At 41.2% G+C, this 25,029-nt stretch overlaps 1 protein-coding gene and 1 long non-coding RNA gene across 5 annotated transcripts in view; one reads left to right on the plus strand and one right to left on the minus strand.

Annotated features, from left to right (window-relative positions):
• The window catches only part of LOC107078095 (uncharacterized), a 142,712-nt gene that overhangs the window by 98,412 nt on the left and 19,271 nt on the right, over positions 1–25,029 (minus strand). The gene's annotated exons all lie outside the window — the stretch shown is intronic.
• ntf3 (neurotrophin 3) overlaps positions 1–25,029 on the plus strand; it is a 42,554-nt gene that overhangs the window by 9,704 nt on the left and 7,821 nt on the right. The window contains exon 2 of one of the 2 annotated variants that reach the window (XR_011190032.1): positions 18,946–18,997. Coding sequence is in view for 1 of the 2 variants with exons in the window: in XM_015353326.2 (XP_015208812.1) it covers positions 10,977–11,744 (768 nt within the window). In the remaining variant the exon portion in view is untranslated. Of the gene's footprint in view, positions 1–10,976; positions 17,642–18,945; positions 18,998–25,029 lie in introns of those variants that run through there. The other variant, XM_015353326.2, reaches the window with a different exon arrangement.

The raw sequence follows: 25,029 nt of genomic DNA on the forward strand, positions 1-25,029 counted from the left end.
CAGCTTACGCATGCTGATGCAGCTCCCCATGTAAACTTCAATACATAAATTGTAATGAGCAGAGACTGTAATGATTGTTTTAATTTGTAAGTCTCGAATAACAGTGGGTGTAATACATTGAAACCCGAGTGTTGAAAAGAGAACCATCCTTGACCTTATCTTGAGTATTTTTTATCAGTTTTATCTGTGCTATTGACCTCTTTAAAAATTGCCACTCTGAAGCGTCATCTGTAACGTTTCTTGATCCCCACCCGAATTGCAGCCCGCCAACAAAGTAAAAGATTTCTTTAAAGTGTTTTGTCAAGATTTCTTTCTGCGTGGCCCAAAAATGGGGGGGGTCTCTGTGTGGACGGGCAGCAAATCAGGAACCTGTTAAGCTCCCCAACTCAAACAAAAACTAACAGGGTGAATTGAGTAAAAACCCTGGCAAATAACTGCCTGTATCAATTCCGGACTGTTAGAAATGAGTTTGAGAAGAAAATCCGTTTAAGATTCACAGAGTAGAACTCTGCCAAGAGAGATCCCTTTATTCTGAAAAAGACCTACAATTTTCAATACCATATTATTTTGATATAGAACCACACTAGGATTTACACCATTTTAACTCCCCATATTATCCAAATAGTTGCTGGGCAGAGCTTTTTCAAGGTAGCAGTTTTGTCAAAATTTACCTTTTTAAAAAGCACTGTACGTTTTTAAACGGGGAAAGAGGCTGGACGAGCTCGTTTCTTTTGTGGCATTTCTCATGTTTTTCGGTTTTGATGCCCACCAGCATTCATTAATTCTTAAAAACAAACAGTTATTTCGGCCGAAACTCATGTTTCATCACCACAATGCAGTTTTGCAGTCTGTTCAGGATCAGGTGGGTAATGAAGGACTCGGTGTAGAGTGCGAGGCAGTGTGAAGGGTAGTTTGCAAGATGCTGGTGTCTTCCACACAGAACGGCTTTCTAAGGTGAAGCTATTGTTTTTTGTGTAAGTGGTCACTGGATATGGCATTGAATATGTAAAATTTAGATTTCAAAAATGCATCTAGGTAAGCATACGGTGATGTGAAAAATTGAATCCCCTTACAATTCCACGGTTTTACATATTAAGACATCTGATCTTTGTCTAGTCCTCACCAACTCCAAACAGCAGATAAATCACACCTCACGTGACAGGAGCACAGCGATTTTTCTTTGTCCTTCATTAAAAAGGGTGCTGTTCTCCAAACCTAAGCCATGCTACAATGTTCTTCTTGGATAGAAGGGGGCTACACATCCACAAGTCATTATTCTTCAGTCCTTTCCAGAGAAAACGGAATATTTGATCAACTTGGATGTACGGTCATCACTGTCTTGACTGAGATCCCATAATGCCAGAATGTCCATTTTCAGCTAAGTTTGAGCATATTGGCCGAGGAAGCTAGGTTTGGCCAAAATGTCGTGGTACCTGATTGATTCCCCTAATCTTACCGAGGGCATCAGGATCCCTTGGTGTAAAACATTTATACTATGACAATTTAAATCATGCACAAAATATACAACACACCCTCTGCCATACTTGAATAATGAGTGCCTTCACAGCATAAGCTTACAGTACCTTCTGTACTCAATCGGTATCATATTGACAGAGGCCTGTAGATCCCTGTATGTAGTTTTGGGGTTCTCTAGCAGCATTATACAGTTTGATCTTGGAGTGATCTTACTGGGACACCCACTCCTGGATAGATTGGCAACTGTCTTCAACTTTCTCCGTTTATAAATTCTTCTTTTCATTGCTGACTGATGGACTTCATATTGTTTAGAAATGGCTTTGCAGCCCTTCCCAGACCGATGAGCACCCACGATTCTCTCCGAGACCATCACAAATATCTTTTGACCTCGGCAGGATGTTACCAAAAACCTGAATGCTCCAGACCAAACCGACAAAGTTTCTAAATTGTGTATACAGGTGGAAGCCCTTCCTGATGATCAACTAATCATGTGCATTTGTTTAGCAACACCTGGTTCTAATTACCTGATATCTAATTAGCAGTAAGGGTGCACTTAATTTTCCACACAAGGCTTCTGAATGTTGGCTATTTTTGTTTAACAAATAACCATCAAATTTGTGTTATTTGTGACTTGAGTTTAGATTTATCTACTGTATGTCTGAATATGTAAAACCAAAGAATCTTAAGAGGTTGTACTTTTCAATGAGATGCAAAGCTCATTAAACACCTGCTCTGAGGAGGCTGTCAAGATAAATGCTATGAGCAGCTCTCAGAACATGCTCGCATTCGTTTCTTCTAACTTTACAGTTTCTCCATTGCCGACAGACACTTTGTAGCAGAAAAGTGATTTTCATCTTTGACAGGGGTTGAGCAATGGTGGTTGTAAAACCTAACAGTGGTATTGCTGTAATGATCATGTCAATATAATCTTATTACTCATTATTATTAGTATTACCAATAATTGTGTTGAAATTGTGCATTTCAGCCCTGGCCAACAGCAAAATCGAGGTAGTTTTGATCTATGTGAATGGGATGCAGCTAAAGAGACTAGCTTTTTTTTTCTTCCTAGCTAACTTTAAAAAAAAAAGTTCCCAGGCTGTCCAGCAACTTACAGTAAAGGGGAACTGCAGTCCCAATTACTCAGACTGGTTATTAAATATCTCAGTAACAAAAGAAATTGATCACCATGTTGTCCCTGCAAACCCCTCATCTTGCCACCAGCGAGAGCCCCCACAAATTGTGACATGTTGCAGGCCTTCCTGCTCACTAGCCCCTGTACTGTGATGGACGAGTGAATAAGGACAGGTTGTGCAGCAGACATTTCACCGCAGAAATGCTCCAACATGATCTGCAGGCAGAGTTAACCAGTACGTAGTTTGTCAGTAAAACGGTCTCAAAGTCGAGAGCGATATTTCTATTGGATTCAAATACCTGTCTTCACAAACTTGCTTGTTTACAGTGTTACAGGGCCACTTCACCTCACCGGCAGCTTTGGTGCCTAATCACAGAATATGACGCTGTGATGTGAATTGGAGATTTTACACGTTACTGTGTACTTTTACTTTCATTGTAGTCTGAAATGCGCTCGTCAACGCCGAATTTTCTAACCCCAAAATATAAAAATATTGCATATTTAGTGTTGCAGTTTTATAACTTTTTATAAAATTGCAGTGTTTCCATTGACTGTGACATGCATTTGAGGACCTGTCTCAGGTCTCAGATTAACCTTCTGTGAGGAACAATGCTGGGGTGTAATTGCACAATCATGATCCAATTCACTCTGCAAATAAATGCACTATTCCTCCACATGCATGTGCTGAGTTTATCCATTCTCTAATAGAAGTTGTAAAGAACGGTCAAAGAGCGATGCTCAATGCCACATATGACCTCCGAGTTAAACATGCCGACATCCCAGTTCTGTTTTTCCCCCACTCGATTTTCTCCATCACTCACTTGATGAGTACCATGTGTGATCATTACGTCAAGGTTAGAATGAGTTGCGATTTGTTGTTTTTGTTTTTTTTTTTACACGTCCTGGTGGAAGGGCGGCACAGTCTTTAACATTGCTGCTTCCTTATAGCACTGGGGCCCTGGATGCAATTCTGGACCTGGGCTTCTGTCTGTGTGGAGTTTGCATGTTCTCTCCACATTCAGACAGGTTTCTTCCCCCAGTCCATAGACATACTGGTGGATTCTAAGGAAATTGACCCTGGTGTGAGTGTCTGTGCGTGTCCTGCGATGGTTTGGCATCCCATGCAGGGTGTACCCTGGTTGCTTGCTGGGATGTACTACACCTCCCCAACAACACTGAATTGGATGAATCAGGTTAGAAAACAGATGGATGGATGTTCTGATGGCCACTGCTTTAAAGTAATCCCTTCAAAGCCACTATGATAACCTTCTACTGCCAACATTTCTTGCTGCCTTTTCATTTAATGGTGTAAAAAAGTACAAGGTGGCCATGGTTTTAATACAGGACATTACAGAGGACAGCTGTGATTGCTATTTGTAAGAGGCTGATATACTGTATTTTATATTGCAGTTTCTTTTTTTTTTCCTATAGTACTTTAAGTAAGGGCAGTTTGGAAAAGCAAGGTATATAAAAAGTGCGCTGGAGGGCTTTTTGTAAGTGATCAGACAGTGACCTGACTACAGTACTGTACAGAAGATTGCGATGAGGTGCTGAACCAGATGATGGATGAAAATGATAAAAGAGGCAATTACAAAATCTTTTTAAAGTTGAGAGGAGAGGGCACTTTTCCTGCAAAGGTGACAGGGGAGAATGTTAATGGAGCAGCTGACAGCATAGGGCTGATTCAGCAGGAAGGGCTCAATAGGTACAGTACATTCCGCTGTTGGAGAAGACGGGGGACCTGCTGCTCTCTTATTGCTGTAGCTCCAGGATTTTCTCATAGTGGCCCTGGGGCCTAATAATTCAGTCTTGGCAAGTGGAAAGTATGCATACCAGATCTGCTCTGTGACTACACTGTACTTTGGAGGTCAAACAAGGGATACAGGATGGGGAGGGGTGGGGGTTAATATTGAAAGTCCTGAAGGCACAACAGCTTCAGGAGGCTTCAGCTGAGGCCTACTGGCAGGGACTGGGCTCTGAAGCAAGAGCAGAGGGACTTCGCTCACATGTGTGCGTGCCAGTGAGCAGGTCTGTTGTTTTTCTGACAAACTGCTTTGCATGGGAGGAAACCGCCTCTTCAGTAACGGCTGTCTCACAGTCTTCAATAAAGTTGGTCTCACTTTTTTTTTTAAGTAGCTTTGCTACTGTGAGAACATTTTTTTAGCCCCAGACAGAAACAAAGAAACGTGTTGTGATCAGACAGGTTAGGCACATGCAGTACCCACCATCTATTCTCTTTTGTTGAAAATAAAACAGCAGAATGAGGTTAAATAAAGGATAAAATGAGGATTCTCAGTATGCAGTTAACCTGCTGTACTGTAGTGTTTCATTTAGGTCATTTAGAGTATTTCAGTGACACCAGAGACATTCATTATACAGTACTCACTATATCTGATTTTAACACCAATTAATACCTTAAACAGATTTATTTTCAGTAATTTGAACCCCAACACCACGAGACAGGGATCACAAGTAATTACAGAAAACTGACCATGTACTCTTTGTACAGATTCACAATGTACAGTTCAGTGTTGCAGTCTTGAAACGAAGGAGAATGAAATTAAAAGGGTGAGGACCATATCTAAAACAAAACCACATCTGAGCTACTTCATCAACAGCAGTGTCCCATCTTATCACCTTGTGCTACATAATCAACAGCAGTGTCCTTTAACTTCATCTGAGTTATGTTATCAACAGCAGTGATCTTTCATATAATCCGAGTCATTTTGTCGACACCAGTGTCCTATTACAGCATCTGAGTAACTTGATCAATACCAGTGTCTCATAACATCTTTCTTATAAGTGTCCTCTCATCGTTTGAGACATTATCAACAGCAGTGTCTCATAACATCATCTGTTACTTTATCAATATTCCCTCACATCATCTGAGTTACAGTACATTATCAACAGTGGTCTCCCATAACATCTTACTTTATCAACACCAGTGTCCCATATCATCTGAGTAAATATTAAGTGTCCCCATCACATCACCCGAGTTACGTTATAAACCACGTTATAGGGGTGTCCCGTAACATCATCCGAGTTACTTTAACAATGATGATGATTTCGCACAAGTAGAATGAAAGTTTAAACTGCTGAAAGAGTGAATGCCGAAAAAGAAAATACTGCACCTAATCAGCTCGTGATCCCATGACTAAAATAAGAAACATCCCATTCGTCCATTGGTAAGCAATTAATGTGAGGGGGAGCATTAAGACATTCTGATGTCTGATGTCCCTAGTGTTCTGTAAGTCGACATGTTTAAAAGGGCTGTAATTTGGAAGACAATTATGATGCCCTTGTGGGGTGCAAGTTTGAGGAAGGGGATTACAACGGTGTATACACATAGCTGCAGGTTTGCAGCATGCAGGTTAGCAGGGACACAGCGATGACATTAGGGACGTCCTGCAGGTAGGTATTTGCCTAAATGTCAAGTTTTACCTGTAGATTTGCAAGTCAGGGAGCAGAAGAAAAATCTTAACCGTCTGAAAAGTGATACAGCATCTTTCAAAGTATAACCTGAGATCACACTGGAACAGAAAAGGAGCATGCAGAACATAATACGCATAGTGTATACTCCGGTATATGAGGGTATAGCCTTGCACGCTTTTGGGCCTTAAGCTGTTTATGTAGCATTGTGTGTAGGCGGGCATATATCTACAGTATGTGTTTTGTTTTTTTGTTTGGAGGAGCAATGGTTGGTTTTGTGTATATGAAAAGTACTATAATATTGAATAATAAGAGCAGCAAATCAATCAGGCATTTTTCCTGAATGAAAAAAAAAATAATTTCTTGCACAGGGGGCCTCTTATCAAACAGAGCAAGTACATTTCAATTTCCCTGCTTCTAGCTTATCGATGTTGTCCGTTGTACTGTATGTGATAGTTCAGGGGTTGGCTGCCACAACTCAAATGATTAAGATTGAAATGTATTTAATAGCTTATCCAGGGGGTTGCACTTACTGCCCATAGCAGTACAAACGTGTCGTCTATAGCCTTGTCTGAAGCTGACAGCTGAATTCATACAACACTGTCTCCAAGTTGTGGCATGATAATACATCTTTCCATAACTTGGCATTCAAGACACTATTAGAGCTAATGGAATTATAATTGCTTGATCCCGTTTGATACAGAAATGCATTTAAAATGCCAAGATAAAGATCTGAATAGTGTATATCTCAACACTGGCTATATAAAAAGATTAAGCATTTCTAAATCTAATGCTCACAGTTTTAGAAACATGTTGCATTCTATTCAAGACAAATTATAAGACCTTTAACCTTTACCAATAGAAACTTTAATCTCCTCCCAGAAAACAACAAGAACTAATCTCTTACATGACTAGTAGCCTAGTCCGATCTGCAGTTATGCATATTTTCTGCTTTAACGTGCTCAGTAGAGATCAAAATGCATCCAAAATATCCAAGTTCACATGCAACTCTACCAAGAAAGGAACACATGAAGAAAGACTTGGACCATCCTTGAAAACTTATTTTAAGGGGGCACAATTCATTAATATGCCAATCAGGAGTCCTTCCGAGTACTTTATGATCAGTTTGGTCAGTGATGGCTAACTCGAGACCTCAAGATGTAATTTGTTCTAAACATCACAATTTTATTAACCAGCTGTCATTTTTACAAATTATTTAACAGAAGTGAACTAGAAAGCATTCTAGCCTGTGGAACACTGGGAATTGACAGCTTTATCAGTTTCTGCGTTCATTTGGGGTTCCAGAGTTATTTTCATTGCACTCTGGTTTCACAGATTTGCATACAAGTTTCTTCTTGGAGTTTTTTCCAGACCAATCTCTGGATTTTTTTAGATCCTTCATCTGTTTTCTAGACAACTGGCTAGCTTTTCCAGACTCTTCACATTATTTTTCTAGTCCCTTCCCTGCATTTTCGCGATCATTTGCTACATTTGTCCTGAACATCCAGCCTGATCATTCAGAACTCCACACAGTAATGGTGAAAACATGATGTGTAAGTGAAGTGGGTTGAGAAAGCTTCTGTCAATGCAGAGACTCTGCTTTTCAAAATACCTTTAATGACAAAACTCACATGAAGTTGATCAATCCGATTCGCAGTAAATCTAATGAGATTTTATCACCAGTATGTGAAACCTGGTTAGTTTTATTGTTGAATGCATATTGCTGGGACGCTTCAGGGTTATGTCCTTGGTAAGATCCGGATATCTGTTTGTGGCCAAACAAGCAGGACGGATTTAAATAAAGGAAGATGCAAATAAGAGGTTATTCAACAAATCCTGCTGGTTTGGTAGTATAGTGGCCAAGCTAAACCTACAATTATATCCTTATTAACTTTTAAGATGTTTCTTTAAAGTCCCTGGAGTTTGGAGCTTACCCACTGAGTTGGAAAATGCATCTTAAGTGAATTCCTTTATTATCCGATTGCAAATCCATGTAATTGATTCTCTATCGATAGCGAGATAGTCACCTGGTTTGACCTAATACAGTATATTTGACACCCTAGAATCTCATTCTTGAAATAAAATGGTCTTTCTTCTAGACTGAGGAGGCTTACAGTAGCTCCCTTAACCTGACTGTAGAAGACATTCCCCAGAGACCAGGAATCCTTCTTTTTGCTCTTCTTTGAACTCTTTCCAAGGCTGCCAAAAATAGAAACAATATTCCAAGTGAGGGACTTCATCATATTACTTAGCTAACTTTTTGTATTGGAAGCCAGAACTTTCCCAGGTTACTACTGCTCGTGTGGATCACTTTGCCTCTCTCAGTGTTCAATTTAATTTTCCGTACATCAGCCCGCTCCAAGATTTTATCCGTCTTTGGGATTCCCTTGCTGCTATTTCTGTGTTTGTCCCCCCCATTTTAATCTCATCTGCAAATATATCTAGTTTGCTAAACGGCAGAATCCAAATTAGGCCTTGGAGGTCTGGAAGAGCTAATCTAATCTGCCTAATGAGATCTCGTGCCCCTTAAGGCAACACACTGTTTCCTGCTTGTTAGCCAGGTCTCAATCCACATGGACATGTTGCCTTGGATTTGTTTGGCTTTTCATTTGAGAAGCAGCCTCCTCAGGTATAAGGCTGAGGTACATTAGCATACTGGACAGCTATATACATCATGGCAAACGTTTCTCTGCTTTATTCGAGTTCTGTTTCCCGTCTCGGATTAAATGGTTTTTAGCCAGCCTAGCCCTTTGGAGAACCACGGTGTCCGTTATGATCAAATCACCCTGTACCGATGGATCATTCATCGGCTAGGGGCAGATACCGACGTCTGCTATTGTAAAAACCTGGGTGAAATATGCCTTTAGAATATCCACTACAGTAAATCAGTATCGATTGCTAATCCAGTATTGTGTTCTAAACTATTTACTCGCCTGTTATAGTTATTTTACTGCTCTGGTACTGGACTGGGTGGCCTCCCCCAGGTTGAAAAACAGAACATCTTTCTTCTGTTCCTAAAGAGTGTGGAAACGCCTGTTTGTGCTGCACATCCTTTTATCATAGGCTGTTTTGCAGTTTCCCTTCCTTGAGAGGATGCTATTCTTAGAAGGAATCCATCCATCCATCCATTTTCTAACTGCTTTATCCGATACAGGGTCGCTGGGTAGCTGGAGTCTATCCCAGCAAGCAAAAGGCACAAGGCAGGGTACACCCTGGACAGGACGCTAGTCTATCGCAGGGCACACACAGACAGACATGCATACTAACGCCAGGGCCACTTTTCCCAGAAATTAGTTAACCTACAAGTATGTCTTTGGACTATGGGAGGAAACCAGAGCACCCGGAGGAAACCCAATTTACCACAAGGAAAACAAACCACGCATTTATTGCTCGTAATTGAATCATTGACTCATTAACATAATTGAAACCAGGGCTGTGGGAATCTCCGCAGAGCTGGACAGCAAAGATTAAAAAAATGAAACGGGCCCATGAAGTGACATTGCCAATGCTAGCCGACAGTTTCAGCAGGAAATGCAAAAAACTTCTGCTTCGCTTGCGTTGAGCAACTGGAAAAGGTAACTCTACTGGACTGCCGACATCATCATAGGTCTCTGGGCAATGGCGACTATGGACTTTACTGTACACATGCATCACTGGCTTTGCCTGTTGTCCTGTATTGTAGCTCAGTGTTATTCCGTTTACTGCTCGATATTTGAAAGAAATAATAAAATCGACTGTCGGCTTGCTTCATGTTTGGGGCCTATGGTTGGTTTGTTTTAACAGCATGATTGCTGAACACGTACGACATTATTTTGTAATATTAGTTCTTTTATTCATAGCAGGCTGCAAATCCACATTTTATAGAAAAGAGGTAGCTATTTGCCTCAACACCACGTGGATAGGTCCATCTTAAAATCTCTTTATAACCTTGTTGGCAACCTCTAGTATGGAGCAAAACATTATTTCACCTTTGGTGAACTTCCAATTAATGGTCCTAACAATCTCGGTATTGTAGCAAAACCAAAATCTGCTAAAATTGGAAGCTTGGAAAGTACTTGAAGCAGATCTGGAGTTTTAGGAGTGCTGGTTACAGTTTTAGTTCAGATGAAACGTCTGCCCTACTGAACCAGTCTTTGAAACAAACCAAAGTTCGACTTCTGTTTGAGGTGAAATTTGTACGAGTCCTGGGCCAGTCAAAGGTTTTAGCTGAATAATTAAGGTTTTGGCCGTTTTCCAGATGTCATTTTCCCGTCTGCTGAAATATATTTACTTTTGAAACGGGATCATTGTGTGTCCGGTCCTCCTTTTAAGCCTCCGTTTCCAATTCTCACTAGGAATGGCAACACCAGAAGAATTGAGTGAAGCGAGAGGTGGTTACTGAGTGTTTTAGTCAGCTTCACCCTCTTAGCTAAGGGACTGACCTCCTGGCCACAGGACGAGGAGGCTGGGACATCCCTGTGGACAGAGGAGTGACCAAGGGGCAGCTGCAGAGGTGGAGATGGGGTGGAGGACAAATGTGAGGGAGAGAAGCAAGCCGACATACTGCCTAGCTTTATAACTAGGAGGAAAAGGGTCCTAACCTCTCAACACCAGGAGACTGGCCTTAGAGTCAAGCAGGTTAGGCCAGATCTCACTACACCCATGAACTCTTGGGTACTTCAATCGAAATTCGCCTTTTAATACTCCATCTCAGACAGTTTTCATGCTGTTTTGGGCTTTTCAATTAAAAAAAAAAAGTTTTATCAGACATGAGCAGTACACCTTCCGTTTTGCTCTAGTGCACGTTCCACACGTCGGTATCCTGTGCTTCATAATGACAACTAAATGGTCTCGTAGATTGCATGGCGTAACACCGCGCAGAGCCGGAAGGCCCTTGCTCACCCGTCCAGGTAATTTACCCTATTCTGTGTTTTTTTTCCCCCCCTCCTTTGCTCTACAGATCTTACAGGTGAATCTAGTAATGTCCATCCTGCTTTATGTAATGTTCCTGGCTTACCTCTGCGGTATCCAAGCTACGTCGATGGACAGGCGGGAATTATCACCGGACCCCGTGAACTCGCTGATCATCAGGCTCCTCCAGGCGGACATCGTGAAAAGCAAGCACCAGCAGGGGGCGACGCACAGGACGGCGGGGGACGGCAGAACAGCCGGTGGCGTCCCCGAGGAGGGGGATTACCCGGAGGGGAGGCTGGCCCTCCAGCTGGACGCGGAGCTGCTGAGACAGCGCAAACGGTACAGCTCCCCCCGGGTGCTCCTCAGCGAGCGGCCGCCCCTGCAGCCGCCGCCGTTGTACCTGGCGGACGACTACCTGGGGAGCCCCGAGGCGCTGAACCGGACGCGGCAGAAGCGGTACGCGGAACACAAGAGCTACCGGGGGGAGTACTCCGTGTGCGAGAGCGAGAGCCTGTGGGTGACGGACAAATCCACGGCCGTGGACATCCGGGGGCGGGAGGTGACCGTCCTGAAGCAGATCAAGATGGAGGGCGCCGACGTCAAGCAGTACTTTTACGAGACCAAGTGCGTGGCCTCCACCTCCACCAAGCGCAGCTGCAAGGGCATCGACGACCGGCGCTGGAACTCGCAGTGCAAGACCTCCCAGACCTTCGTCCGGGCGCTGGCCTCGGAGAAGAACTCCGTCGGGTGGAGGTGGATCCGGATAGACACGTCGTGTGTGTGCGCGCTTTCGCGTAAAGCCCGGAGAACGTAACCAAGCGCCCCCTCCCCTCCCCCACCCACACCCTCTCTCTCTCTCTGGACTGCAGACATAAATTATTCCTTTAAGTTATATGAATTGCATGTAGCATATTAAAATCTTTATATATTTGTGTTATTTATTAAAAAGTCTTCAAAAGGTGTGTAAAGAAAAACAAAAAACCACGCAAAGCCACCAAAAAGGAACATTGATGGAGAGACTTTGTGCCTTCCTCACACGTCTTTACAGTCAGTCCTCACACAGAGGAGGGATTCTGGAGTGCAGATTACCTCTTAAGGTGATGTCTCCTAAGGCAAATCAGATATCAGTATTTTCTTTCAGTATTGTGAAGTATGTTCATTCAGTACTCACTTCTCAAGACCAAATGTGTGTTTCACCATGTCCGACCTCTTAAAGAATTTTGGGAAAGCAAATCCTTCTCCGCATAAGAACATGGGGAACTCATTTTCGTAGTGTAACGGAGCAACTATTTAGAGTTCTTTGTTATTTCTTAAAACCATGAGTTGATCACACTCCTATAGAAGGCATGTACATCCCGAACCTGTATTTTTGACAATGAAGTGCACGCATGCAAGATTCACAAACTGTACCATCAGGCAAATAATTGCAGAAGTCCTCTGCCGATGACGCACCTCTTCAACTTTCAAGCGTCCGAAATGCTTAAAAAAAACCTACGGCTGCTTATTCGTCAGATTTAATTCTGTCCACCTTACTCTTACCAGAAATTACTATTGAATGTTTGATGCAAGAATTTGCTTGGGCTCAACATGAAAATGGAATGTAAAGTATTCTGAGCGCTCAAGACAAATAGACTATTGAAACCACTGGAGATTGTGCTAATATCCTTGTCTGTCAGAAAAAAAAAAACGGAGATAGAAGGGAATTTACGCAAGTTATTTGGTAAAATGAAAGCAGTCATGCTAAAAAAAAAATTAGCAGTTATTGTTCTATAACTCCATAATATTGTCAGCGATGTAAAATAAGCAATGCTGGTTTAAAAGGCCTTGTATTTCAGTTGTTTTCAGGGTTTTTTCATTCAGGCAGTGGTGAATTCGATCCACACTGGCTTTTCCCTGTCAACACACATGACCGTTTTAAAATACACCTGTATTTACATTTGCCTTTTTCCCCAATTTCTCAGAAAACACATACTCCCATAGTCCCCTGAGCAGGTCCAGGATGGGAAGGATAAAATTGCTAAGTAAATGTGTATACAGTGTCTGCGATAAGAGTTTCATATAGCACTTGTTAAAATATTCTGCCAATGTGTAGGTGAAGATTCACAAGCAGCTCCTCGTAACAAATTAAGAGTAACAATTAGTGGCAAGTGTATTTAAACCAAGGGCCGAAACCAAAGTATGAGTTGTTTTTAGACCACAGAGGCTGGGTAGTTGAAGATGGTGTTAAGGTGTCAGAGACTATCCCAGCAAACAACGGGACACCAGTCCATCACAGAGGCAGACTACAAGATCCTAATTTCCCCCCCAAACTAGAGCACAACAGCAAACAATGAACCTGTGGCCTGTTTAAGCCCTTAGGTATTCATGGGAAGTGCTTAGAAAACAACCTGCTTGTTTGTTTTTTACAGCTAAAATATACAAAACAGAATAAAAAGAAATTGGACAATAGTTGATACCAACAAAAGCTGAAAATTGTTTTCTGTAATAAACATTATGGAAGCTGTGCACTGACAACATGATTCTGAATTCTCTAATAATGGCCAATGCCAGGACCATTCTAGGTCAGTATAATTTTTTATTGTATATTTGACCTGGCCCAAAAAGCTTGCAATCAAGGTTATAGTTTTTCCCCAGTTTCATCAATTCTTTGAATGTTTTGGAGCTTGTGGCTAGGAAATGTCAGATAAAAAAAGCTGTCCTTTGACTCTGAATCAATGATCCCTGCTTTCTTATTCCTGAATTTGCTGTGTTAGATATGTAATTTTCCTGCACAACACTGTGGGCTAACTGTTTTTTTTAAATGTTGGTGACCTGATTGAGCAAATTTCCTCTATGTACTTAAATTTTCCATCCTGTGGGCCCTCAGAATATTTTTATTTATTTCTCAAACTATAATTGTTCATATTGCACACGTTACCATACTCAGGAGAGACAACAAGCCTTTCCAATGCATCTGAATAAGTACAGTATGAATGCATCTTAATTGACCGAAATGACACAAAACTTTCATTGAACTCCAAATTAACAGCTTGCACTACACAACGTACTTTTGAATTTATAATCAAAGCCTACACTTTCCTGTGCCCTGGGCACAAATAACCTGCTTCCACCTGGAGGAGCATGTTCATTCTGAGAGATTCTCACATCAGCTCCATCTTTATCACTTTCAGAGCCATAGTGAAACTCTTAACAGCAAGCTAATGATGGCGGGGCTACTTCGGTTGCAAAAGATAAGGAAAAACAGCAGCCCTAAAATAAAATCATTTAATGACATTAACTACGCAGCACTGTCTCAGCAGCAATTGTAGAGTCATAGTCTTATTGTGGAAAAGCTGTGTCTTAAGAACCTCTCCACACATGTAGAGCTGGGATTTGAACACATAATCTCCTTATTAAAAGGGTTTACAACATGCCAGTCTGATCTTTTGAGGTAAGCATTTTAGATCTTGAGATATTGAAAGGCATCTTCATTGTGCCAGTGATATACAGTAAAAAGACAACCAGATAGACACAGAGGATAATCTTATTATCCGTCTTGAAATTGATTATATTGTGATTGCTGCTCATTTTTTGAGGTGTACTTGTGAAAACATGACAGGGAAGAGAGGAGGTAAATTCAGAGCACAGTACTTTACGGATGTTTATAGTCCATGTCTGGTGCTCTCAATGAAATTGAAGAAGAAAGAAGAAAGCAGTCCTAGAGCATGACAAAGGAGCAGTTTGTGTTATTTGTGGAGGCACCATACTGCAATGTCTGGTTCCTTTGTCAAACTTTAAAAAAAAACATTCAGAGAGCAACACGCATAAAAACGTGTGGGTGTTCAGACACCAAAGGCATGAGTAAAATGTAAATGATCCATTCTTTTCATAAGTGGGTGAAGTTCAATTAAAGAAAGCATTGTGCAGTAAGGAGGACACAGAATCATTCATGAATGTTAGAATGGTCACCCATCAAGACAGTATTTGCTAGATATGGGCTCCTCATTGCTCACTTGCTTTAAGCCTCTTTGAGGCTCTCAAAATGGAAAGCCTACACTGAGACAGGCAGACTTAAACCTCTCCTGTTAGTGCCTGCACCTCAACAAGGCTAAAGACGGTTCACATTAGGAATTTTCAATTTAAAAACTGTTCTGTAAGAAATGTTCTCTTCTGTAGGATTGCTAGCCCTGGTTGTCCACAATTTGGTTCCGTTGTCTTACAGCTTGTTCCAGCTGGTTTCTTAAATACTTTTGCCGATTTTCCTAAATCTTCCTTGCACAGTTATGGTCACACAATGTAATACAAGAACTTGTCTGTATTAAAGACTGTACATGTCTGTTTTCTGGACTTGCTGTGCACATGTACTCAATGTGCTGGCGCTAGAGTATTTATCATCTATTTTATCTTTCTCAAAGAACTTTTTGCATTGATACACACCCATAATTTATCTTCAAAATCCGTTGACTTGGAAATCCTCTCTGCATTCACAACTTGCATTTGAGAGGAGAAGGAATTGAAGCTTACGGGTGAAAAACAAGATCCAGATATCCTTCTACCAAGATATTATGGCAGGAGAAAAATTTAAGAAACAGGCCTGTGTTGGCGTTATTGGTCTTCAATGCACAAGAAGTGTTGTTGAGTTGAGTTAGCTCCTTCTTAAAGTATTTAAATTCACTGTATAAACTACTTTATCAATGTCCTCTCAATTCCTGGATATGATTGAGTTTGCAAATAGCACAGATGTGCCAACAGAGTGGTTTTATAGTGCGTAACACCATGAAGGACATGAAACAGCGTGTTTTACAGGAGCAGAGCCCAAGTTCTGCATCTGTCACTCACTGCCAGTTTATTTTTTTCAGGGGTGGGTAAGACATGGATCTCACAAAAATAATGCCTGTTGTTTTCAGCAATATTTCATTTTCCTACGTGTTGGTAGTAGACATTACTTGATTTTTTTTTCTACAGGCAATTACTGTATGTGCACGTTCCTGTTGTCTAATCTTGAACAATGCAGACTAATCCTTTTGTGGTTACAGAGGACTGCACTCGCCCCTGGGATATTTTTATAGATTATGCTCTCCGGAGATATGGCTCGCAGTCCAAGTGCGAGACTTTGTGAATGATATTTCAGTCCACAAAAAGCAGGAATTTGGTTTTGCCGTTATTCAAAAGCAGGAGTCGTATTGCCGAGACAAAAACTTGCAAGTAAAATTATTGATCTAAACTGTCCCAGTGAGAAACACATCCTTCATTCTGATTTACAGAAGATCTTATGCAATTTATTTAATATACCAGGTATATTAATATATGCAGTCTTTCTAGGCATGTGAACCCCAGCACAACCACTAAATTAGTGTGTATTTAAAGTCTTCAGTGAGACATGGGTGACCTGTCTTGTCTGGAGGGTTAGCAGGGATCAACTCAGTTTGTGGTTATAAAGGAGAGGTAAAAATTGAATTCTGTGCAAGGTGAGGGGCAGGATCTTTAGATACTGCAGTGCCTTTTCCTTTAAAAATAATATTTCCCACAGGGAGCTGTATCAGTGTGTTGGCAGCAAAGGAATACATACATATTAATTCCCCATTTCTTCAATGCTGAAGAAGGCACAATGGCCAAAACATTAACTTTCTCCTTTCCATTTTAAGTGTGGAATTAACCTTTACTTGTTCCCTATTAATCAAATCAATGGAAGAATTATTAGGAATGTAGTTTGGTAATCTGCTGAGACTTTCATTTATTTGTAGAGCCAGGTATACTGGAAAAAATGTGAAAATTATAAGAGAAGATTATACTAAAATATTAACATTTTCTGAGGGAAAAGGCACACCCCATAATTACAATTTTGCTATTGTTGGTTTTCCTCTTTGGCTGTGGTGTGTTTGTCCAGTATCTGTGATGGACTGGCGTCCCATCCAGATCGTACCCCGCCTCGAACCCAGTGTTTTCCAGGATATGCTCCAACTTGCCTGGGACCCTGAATTGATTGAAGTGGTTAGAAAATGGATGAATCGAGGTCCCCCCCCCCACAAGATTGTCACAAGATGTATAACTTCCATAACAATAAAAAAAGTCAATTTCACAGCTCCTCAATACCCCTTATGAAAAGGTTAATGTGCCAAAATTAGAGTACTGTAATGCATACGGCCGACAGGCACTGGGTAAGAGCCGGCTTACCAAAGCGGTGACATCACCGCCCTTCCCTGTGATAGCAGGACCACAGCCCCTGGGCTATAGAGAGATCTCTCTTTAGCTCACCGGGCTGGGTCCCTGTTGAGTGACGCCGGAGTCCTGGGTTCGAGCCCCCGACGCTGCAGGGCCGACCCAATGCAGCAAGGGCGCCCGCCTGAACCCCAAAGCGTTACAGTACTATGCTAAGTATGCTCCAAGTGTAGAGTAAATTGCCATTTTAAAAGTGCAAATAATATGACATTATAAATTTAAAGACCTCTATTTTAGTACAGACAAGTATGTTGGATGTATATTGTACAGTATGTTACTACTTTGCTGCCTGATGTAATTTCCAGTTTGTTGACAGCTGTAAATGTACTTGTGTTTAATAGAAGGACTACAGCTATCCTACATGACAGTTCTATTTGAAATGAATTGAATTAAGATACTTGATGATTTGTTGTAAACTGGTTTACCGTTTCACCAAGTAAAACACCTGCCTGGAAAGGTCTCAGCAGTCTGTGTGAAATATTTCGGAATAAACATATAATTATGTTTTCTATAGCTCTTCTCTCCTGCTCTGTGTGGTTTGGGTTGTGTTATCGTTTGTACTGTTTGCAAGAGGATAATTGTCCACATCTGGATTGTTTTCACAGGCACAAATGGAAGATAACACAAGCACTGTTTGGATTTAACTTGTGTATAAGGCAGGGTCTGACACAGATGCTCAAAGCTATACCATAGACACATACAGTACATGTGTGCAATCACCATAATTCCATTATCAGTACATTAAAAATGCAAATTGCTTCTATTTTCTACCTCAAATCTATCCAGTGAGTATGTATTTTGTTGTGCATTTTGTATTAAATATTTTGGCATTAATTTCTGTTTATGGAAAAAAAGACATCAAGGATGACTTATTTTTATAGAAGGCCATGTACAGTATTATTTATAAACCCACAAATTTGAATTTGTAAATATTCCCTGATTTGCTTGCGAGAACGACTGTCGCAGTTATTGGGTGGAGATTTAAAGCTTGTTTCAAATTCATTGGGAAAACACATGATCCAATCTCCACTTTAAAAAAAAATGGGGGGAATTTTGCAAATTAGTTGGCAATGAAAAGGGCTGTTCTCTCATATTAAATAGGAACTGCAGTCTCTCTTTTAGTAAGGAGTCTTATATGTAGCTCACACTGTATCAAGCTATGGTTGGAAGATTCAGGTGAATGAATACAACTTTTAAACTAGAAATACACATGATTAAAAGCACAAAAAGGGATTGAAGTGAAAATTGCAGGGAATGAATTTGTACCCGATTGGCAGAATATTTTTGAATTTTTGAAAAGCAAAAAAAAGTTACTGGGTAGCAATACTGTCATGTTCTTAAGATCATGTTCTGATACATATTCTTCATCATCATTCACTTACAGTCCCACTTAACATGTGCCCATGTTTTAATGCGATATCTTTGCATTATTCTAGATTTTAATTACTGTTCATCTGGGACAGGTCCCTTTAAATCTTATAAGGTGCGTTTTCAGTCAGTTCTCTAAATGCGCCATTTCAAATTTGAATTTAATGGGTGGTACTTGTGTTACTAACAATTGTTCTAAATCACCTTTTCCTTCCTTTATATTAATTATGCCATTGTCTGCATGGTGCAATATTTCCCAACGTCTTGCTGAACTTATTTATAAGCTGACCTTGCACATATCAGTGGGAACAATCATTTATCAGACAGGGAGGGGAACAGAATTTTATTATCATTGGGGTAGCACTTTTGACACAGAGCTGCGGAAATATCTCTGGAGTCTGCCTCATGGTGCATCTTATTCACCGATAAACATGATGTCCATTGCTCAGACAGCTCAGAAGACACAGAGCGCCGAGATCTCCACACTGCCTTGCGATTCAGGTGAGTTGCACTTTTCCAAATCTGACATCTTATACAGGCACAGGTAGCACATTATCCTTCGTAATGCTTTATTTTTTTTTTGGAAAAAATTTATAAAGCAAGAAAAAGAATTACCTGCAAACTATGCAGTTCCTTTGGAGCAATTTTGCTTGTGAAATTCCTTCTTTATTATTCATTTTATGATTTATTCTTTGAAATAATTATGTTTCAGCGGATAAATGCAGGTCACTTACTCTTACTATACGAGATCTGAACGATCCTGTAGATGTGAATACATGTACTGGAAGTCTTGAAAAATGAGAAACTGTACATCATCTTTGCTATTTCTTGTGAGGGAAGTGGATAATTATGAAAGGGAAAACGTCATTGATATAACATGTTCATAGGGAGCCATATCTTTGCAATTTTAACTTTGCAAAAGTCATTCAAGTTGGCTTGAAAGGATTAGGATGTGACATTTGGACATTCGGTGTTCACCGAAACTGCCTCAAGCTAGGCAACAGAGTCCATGTTAAAAGTGTTTGCATCAATAATCTGAAATCCAAAGATTTCTGTAACTTTTACAGATTGCTTCCAATTGGCTATTTCCATGTCTGCCCAGTCACTGCTGCGCAATTAAATCAATGTGGTCGGGAAACAATCTTTGCACACAGAAACTAAAGTTTCGACAGACCAACATCACTGAGTTTTAAATTGTGCATATCCTGCACAGAAAGGACAAATGGTATGTTAAATAAAAGTGACGAAACATTACATTGAACTGAAAATAATGACATTGGAAGTATATTTTCATGTACAGTACTCTTTACAATTGTCCAAAACTGAGTATCCAGGATTACCCAGGGGTGCTGTCTGTGTGGAGTTTGGACGTTCTCTCTATTTGTGTGCTGGTGGGTTACTTGGCTTCGGGGGAAACTGGTCCTTGTGTGAGTGTGTGCGTCTGTGTCCTGCGATTGACTGGCGTCCCATCCAGGGTGTACCCTGCCTTGTGCCTGTTGCTTGCCAGGAATAAACTCTGGGTCTCCTGCAACCCTCTACTGGATGAGGCAGTTAGAAAATGGAATGGTGTGTGCATAAGAGCAGAAACAACGTTGAAAACCAAGTTCCTAATTGCTGCTTGAAGAAAATCAAGGTATTTCTTCAACAACATGACTCATTAACGTGTTCCAGACTCCTACACCCCTTTAATGTAAAGGACGTGTCACCCGTTTCCAGTTATGTCCTCTGATTGGTGTTTGGCTCTTGATTCTGAGGAACTTTGATTCCAGGCTGAACATTGTCAATATCTTTGAGAGCCTTAAATTCTTCAACTGGATGCCCTCACTGTCTTCAAGACTAAAAAGGATCAGATCAGTTTCTTCAGCCTGTCAGTGTAGGATTCATAGGTTTCCTAGGTGAAATAATTATGTTCACTTTTGCAATATCTCCAAAGAAACATCAAATTGTATTTGGCCTTGTTTTTAAGGGCCAAGGACCGTAAACCACTTTCCTGTAGAAAGCATACTTATTCCATATTTAGCTAACTATTCCATTAGCCTTTCATTCTTGTCCTATATTTTAGTATTAAGGAACAAGTAATAGGTTTATTCCATGCTGAAAAAAAGAAGAAAGAAGATTCAGACGCTGTTCTCTTTCTTCTTTTTTTCAGCATGGAATAAACCTATTACTTGTTCCTTTGCAGCCTACGCATGCTGACGCAGCTACCCATCTGAACTATTTTAGTATTATGCGCACACCGTTGTGCTGTAGCAGGTGTGAAGCGTAGTAATTATCGAAGCCTAAGTTTCGATAGATCTCAGAGCGCCGTGTTCTCAGGTTTCTTTTAGTGAAGCAGAGAGTAGATAAGGAGTACTAGCGAGAGAGGTGATGCACGCAGGCAAACCGTGTGGGGAGGGAAAAAAAGTCTGAATCGCTCTTTAGGAAAGGAAAGGTTTTCCACTGGGGAGGGAAGGAGCGATATTGCCTGGCAGAGACCGATTAATAAGGCGAGACTCCCAGCCGAAAAATTACGAAGATATGGGGCTGGCGAGCTCAAGCCTGGAGAAACGGGCCGTCGAAAAAGCCTTAGAATAAAATGCCAGCGTGAGAAAAAAGGTTATTTGTCCGCTGAGCCGCTGTGGTTAAATCATAAAAAAGCTTGCGATCAGCGAAGCTGCTTAAGGAATGCTTTCAGAAATGCTGGGGAACCCGACGACAGAGTAGCCACACCACCGCTTGAATTTCCTTTAATAGGGAGCGATCGAGCTTTTGATTTGACTACCCGATTGCCGGTCCAATCAAGAGCCGACCCGACCACGTTGGAGCAGGCCGAGAGCCCGTGAGAATGCGATTCTCCGCCTCGCAACCGCAGGACTGACGCGCATTTTTAAACATTTATATTTACTGTACTTAACTATAAGAGGCACTATTACGTTTATATCTGATAACACATAGGAAGGAAATTGAGTTTTTCAGAATATATTCTCCTTCAGTAAACAAATAGCCATGCAGAGACATCTTTTGCAGCTGGCCACTCTACATGCTCTCTGGACGTTCTCAGGTTGTATGAGATTCTATTTGAGCCTTGTAGTTACAGTATGAATAACTAGCGTCCAAAAGGCTAGTAGAGGCCCACATAGTGACTGGCTGCACATGCAGAGGACAAAATAATAGGATCCCCTACCAAGCAAGGTGTTGAACCACTATAAGCAGCAAGAACATGGCCTTGTAATAACTACAGGCTGGCACTCTTCATACTGGATTTGGACTAGCAAGGATGTCAATAGTCTGCAGACTAAAGGAATGCAACAAAATAAAAAAAACAGTGGATCGAGCACGGAAGGCTAGTCAGGTCTCATCAACAGCGATACCTTTAACTGGCACTTGAGAACCGGCGTCAGGATTACTGTGAACAACCCACATGAGTGACCCATTTGAACACTGGCGTCATTAATATACATTTTTTTATTTTTTTCCTCTGAAGGACCGTCCCTGCTCCAGCTGGTTTCATTTACTTTTAGGATGGACCATGGAAAAAAGTTTGAAGGGATTCAGATGTCCAAGGTAGGCTTTTTTTTTGCGATCAGCCGTTTACGATTTCTTGAAAATGAAAACAAAAAAAACAACACATTCTGAAAAATATACGAGGACCTGAAGCACACAGTAAATGTATCGGGTAACACAAAAACTACTGTTAACTGTCTTCTCACTCCAATAAACTCTCAACCAGGAAAGCAGAGACCAGATCCCACGTTTCCAATGTGTGCACCATTCAAATCTGGCTGTTAATTGCTCAAAATGAGCTATGTCCCTAAACACAAGTAGGCAGCAATCTAACAGGAATAATTTTCTTTGCATATGTGAATCATTGAGAAGAAATAAACAAGGGTTGTGTCTCAATTCACACATGACTGTGTGGCTAGATTTAACAGCAACCGCATCAAGTTTGCCGATGACACCACGGTAAATCAGTCTTATCAGCAACAATGATGAAATCACCTACAGAGCAGGTGGAGTGGTGCCACAACAACCACCTCGCACTTAACATCGGCAAAACAAGAGATTGTGGACTTCAGGAGACACGGAGGACATCACCCACCCATCATTCACGGGGCTCCAGTTGAAACACCTTCAGGTTCCAATCTCGGAGTGGCTGGGCTGGTCAGAGAATACTGCTGCCACCCTCAATACAGCCCACCAGCGCCTTTACTTCCCGAGATAGCTAAGAGACTGGGGGGGGGAGTGAACAAGACAACACCAATTTTTACCATTAAACGATTGAGTGTCCTGACCAGTGTGGTATGGTGGAGCCTCAGTACAGGACAGAAAATCCCATACAGAGGGTTGCAAGGTCCTCCCAGAAAGTCATTGGGACCAAACTACCCTCCATCAACCGGAGATCTTGACCACTGCCACAACCGGGCTCGAGCTATAATTCGGAACCCAATTCACCCTGGCCACGGTCCGTTTTCACCCCTTGGTTCTGGTTGGAGGCATCGCTGTATCAGAACACCGACCAATAGATTCAAAAACAGTTTCTTCTCCCAAGCAGTCCGCATCATAAACAGCTCAAATTAGCACCTGCACATTAGGGTACTGCACTGTTTGCACTGTCCCATCTTGGCTGTATTACAACGTCTATTGTCCATGTCCGTTTGAAGTCTGTGCCTATTCCCCTCCCCCCCTCATTACTGGGTACAGCTGAACGAGTAAGCATTACTTGTTGTATATGGCAAATAAAGAAATCATGAATCCAAGTAGTCAATTACGGTGTGCCTCATGGTTCAGTCTTGGGTCCATTGATTCCCCCCTCTGATTTCCCACCTTGGTCACTTATCTAATGTTTGCATGACAAAACTCTGGTTGACAAATTCCCTGAAGCTAAATAGTGACAAAACAGGTTTACTGGTGGGCAGCAAATTTCAACAGGAAAATCTGGACAGTTTCACAGTAATGGGAGTGGAGAAGCCATCCACCGTGTCAGGAATCTGGGAGTCACACTTGATTGTCTCCTATTTTGATAGATTTTATTAAAACCTCTTTTTGCACCTCAGAAATATTGCCCAAAGTTTTTGGCATCCATACTTTTTCTGTTGTGCTTCAGTGTTATGAATCTTCCCTCCTCCAACTCAAAGAAAAAAATCTTTGCCTCTCCTCAGATCAAGATAAAACATTGCCCTACAGTTTATCCCATATATTCGTTTACTTTTAATTGTTTTTTACCTTTTCCTTTATCACTATGCACAGCGTTCTTTTGGTTATTTTTAAAACACCTTTCCGAACAATTCCGCCTCATCATATTGCAGTACATTGACTGCTTGGTTCCAAAATACAATAAAAGTAAAAAAGTTTATCGTACACATACTGTATACTACATGTATAGTCTTATGTAAAGACTATTGTACATGTATAGTATTTCCTGCTCAAATTAATAGGTTTTGGTCAGCCAATATGTCAAAAGCTGGAAGTGTCTATTTTTGCAATAGATCTACTGAACCCACTGTAGTCCCCCCCAATACCTGTGCTGTCACGTGTTTAAGACGAAGAAAACATAGTAATTGCCTTGAGGTGGTTTCTGGATTTCCTGGTCTCTGTTACATTTTTCAGAGCGTCAGGCTGCTGTCAGCTCAAGCAGCCCTTCAGAAATGTCACTGTAAATCATTTTTGACATCAGCTCAGTAGACCCAGACTTGTGGGAGTTTCCTCTTCTCCCGCAATTTGTTGTGAGGAGCTGTCAGTACGTGCCAAAGCACCTAACACCCCCCGAGAACCGGCTAAGAGCGAGGAACAAGCAGGTGTGAACAAGTGGGTCATGCCGAGTATTAACACTCTGCGATCAAGGAAGGAATCAATGTAATTGCTAGTTAGATAAATGACATGGAGATCAGGTTTCAGTGCAGGAATTTCATTTATTCTCAGTCAGGAAAACACCACCAGAACCAAGGTAATACAACATTCATCCTGTAACACAGGAAACTACAACAACTTATTTTTTTTGGTGTATCACCCACTTTCTAGAGCCATCTCTGGAGATCAGTCTGTGCTTTCATATGGAAATTACCGACTGCCCACTGAAGTGCTCAGGTTTAAAATCTCAATTCCAAGTTTGGTGTGATTGGTGGATATTTTAGGAATACATTTTAAAGTTCCTTGGGGGAGAACCTGTATGATCTTGAGGCAGTTTGCTTTGAAACATGGGACATTTGCTGTCGACAGAAGAGCCCCCTACCAGTTACTTTCAGAAACTGCTGTAAAATAAGGGTTAAGGTCTCATAATTAAGAAATAGTAGCTTCTAACAGCTGTAGTTGGGGTCCATATTTCACCAGAAGTCAGGATATTGGTCACTGTAGTCAAGTGTGACCCCCATTGTAAGTCTTTTCAATGGGGCTCAGTAGCTTTTACTACACACAGTATTTGGTATTGATGCCCAGAGGAAAACAAACATTGCACATAAGACACAGGCTCTGCTTGTATTTAACTCATGCAATGCTGCCAGACCCTCCAGTTTTACGTTTTGTTGCTTTCCATGTGGTTAATGGAGTTCAGCGCTAGG

The sequence above is a fragment of the Lepisosteus oculatus genome, chromosome 7, assembly GCF_040954835.1.
Source record: "Lepisosteus oculatus isolate fLepOcu1 chromosome 7, fLepOcu1.hap2, whole genome shotgun sequence".
In the NCBI taxonomy this organism is placed as follows: Eukaryota; Metazoa; Chordata; class Actinopteri; order Semionotiformes; family Lepisosteidae; genus Lepisosteus; species Lepisosteus oculatus.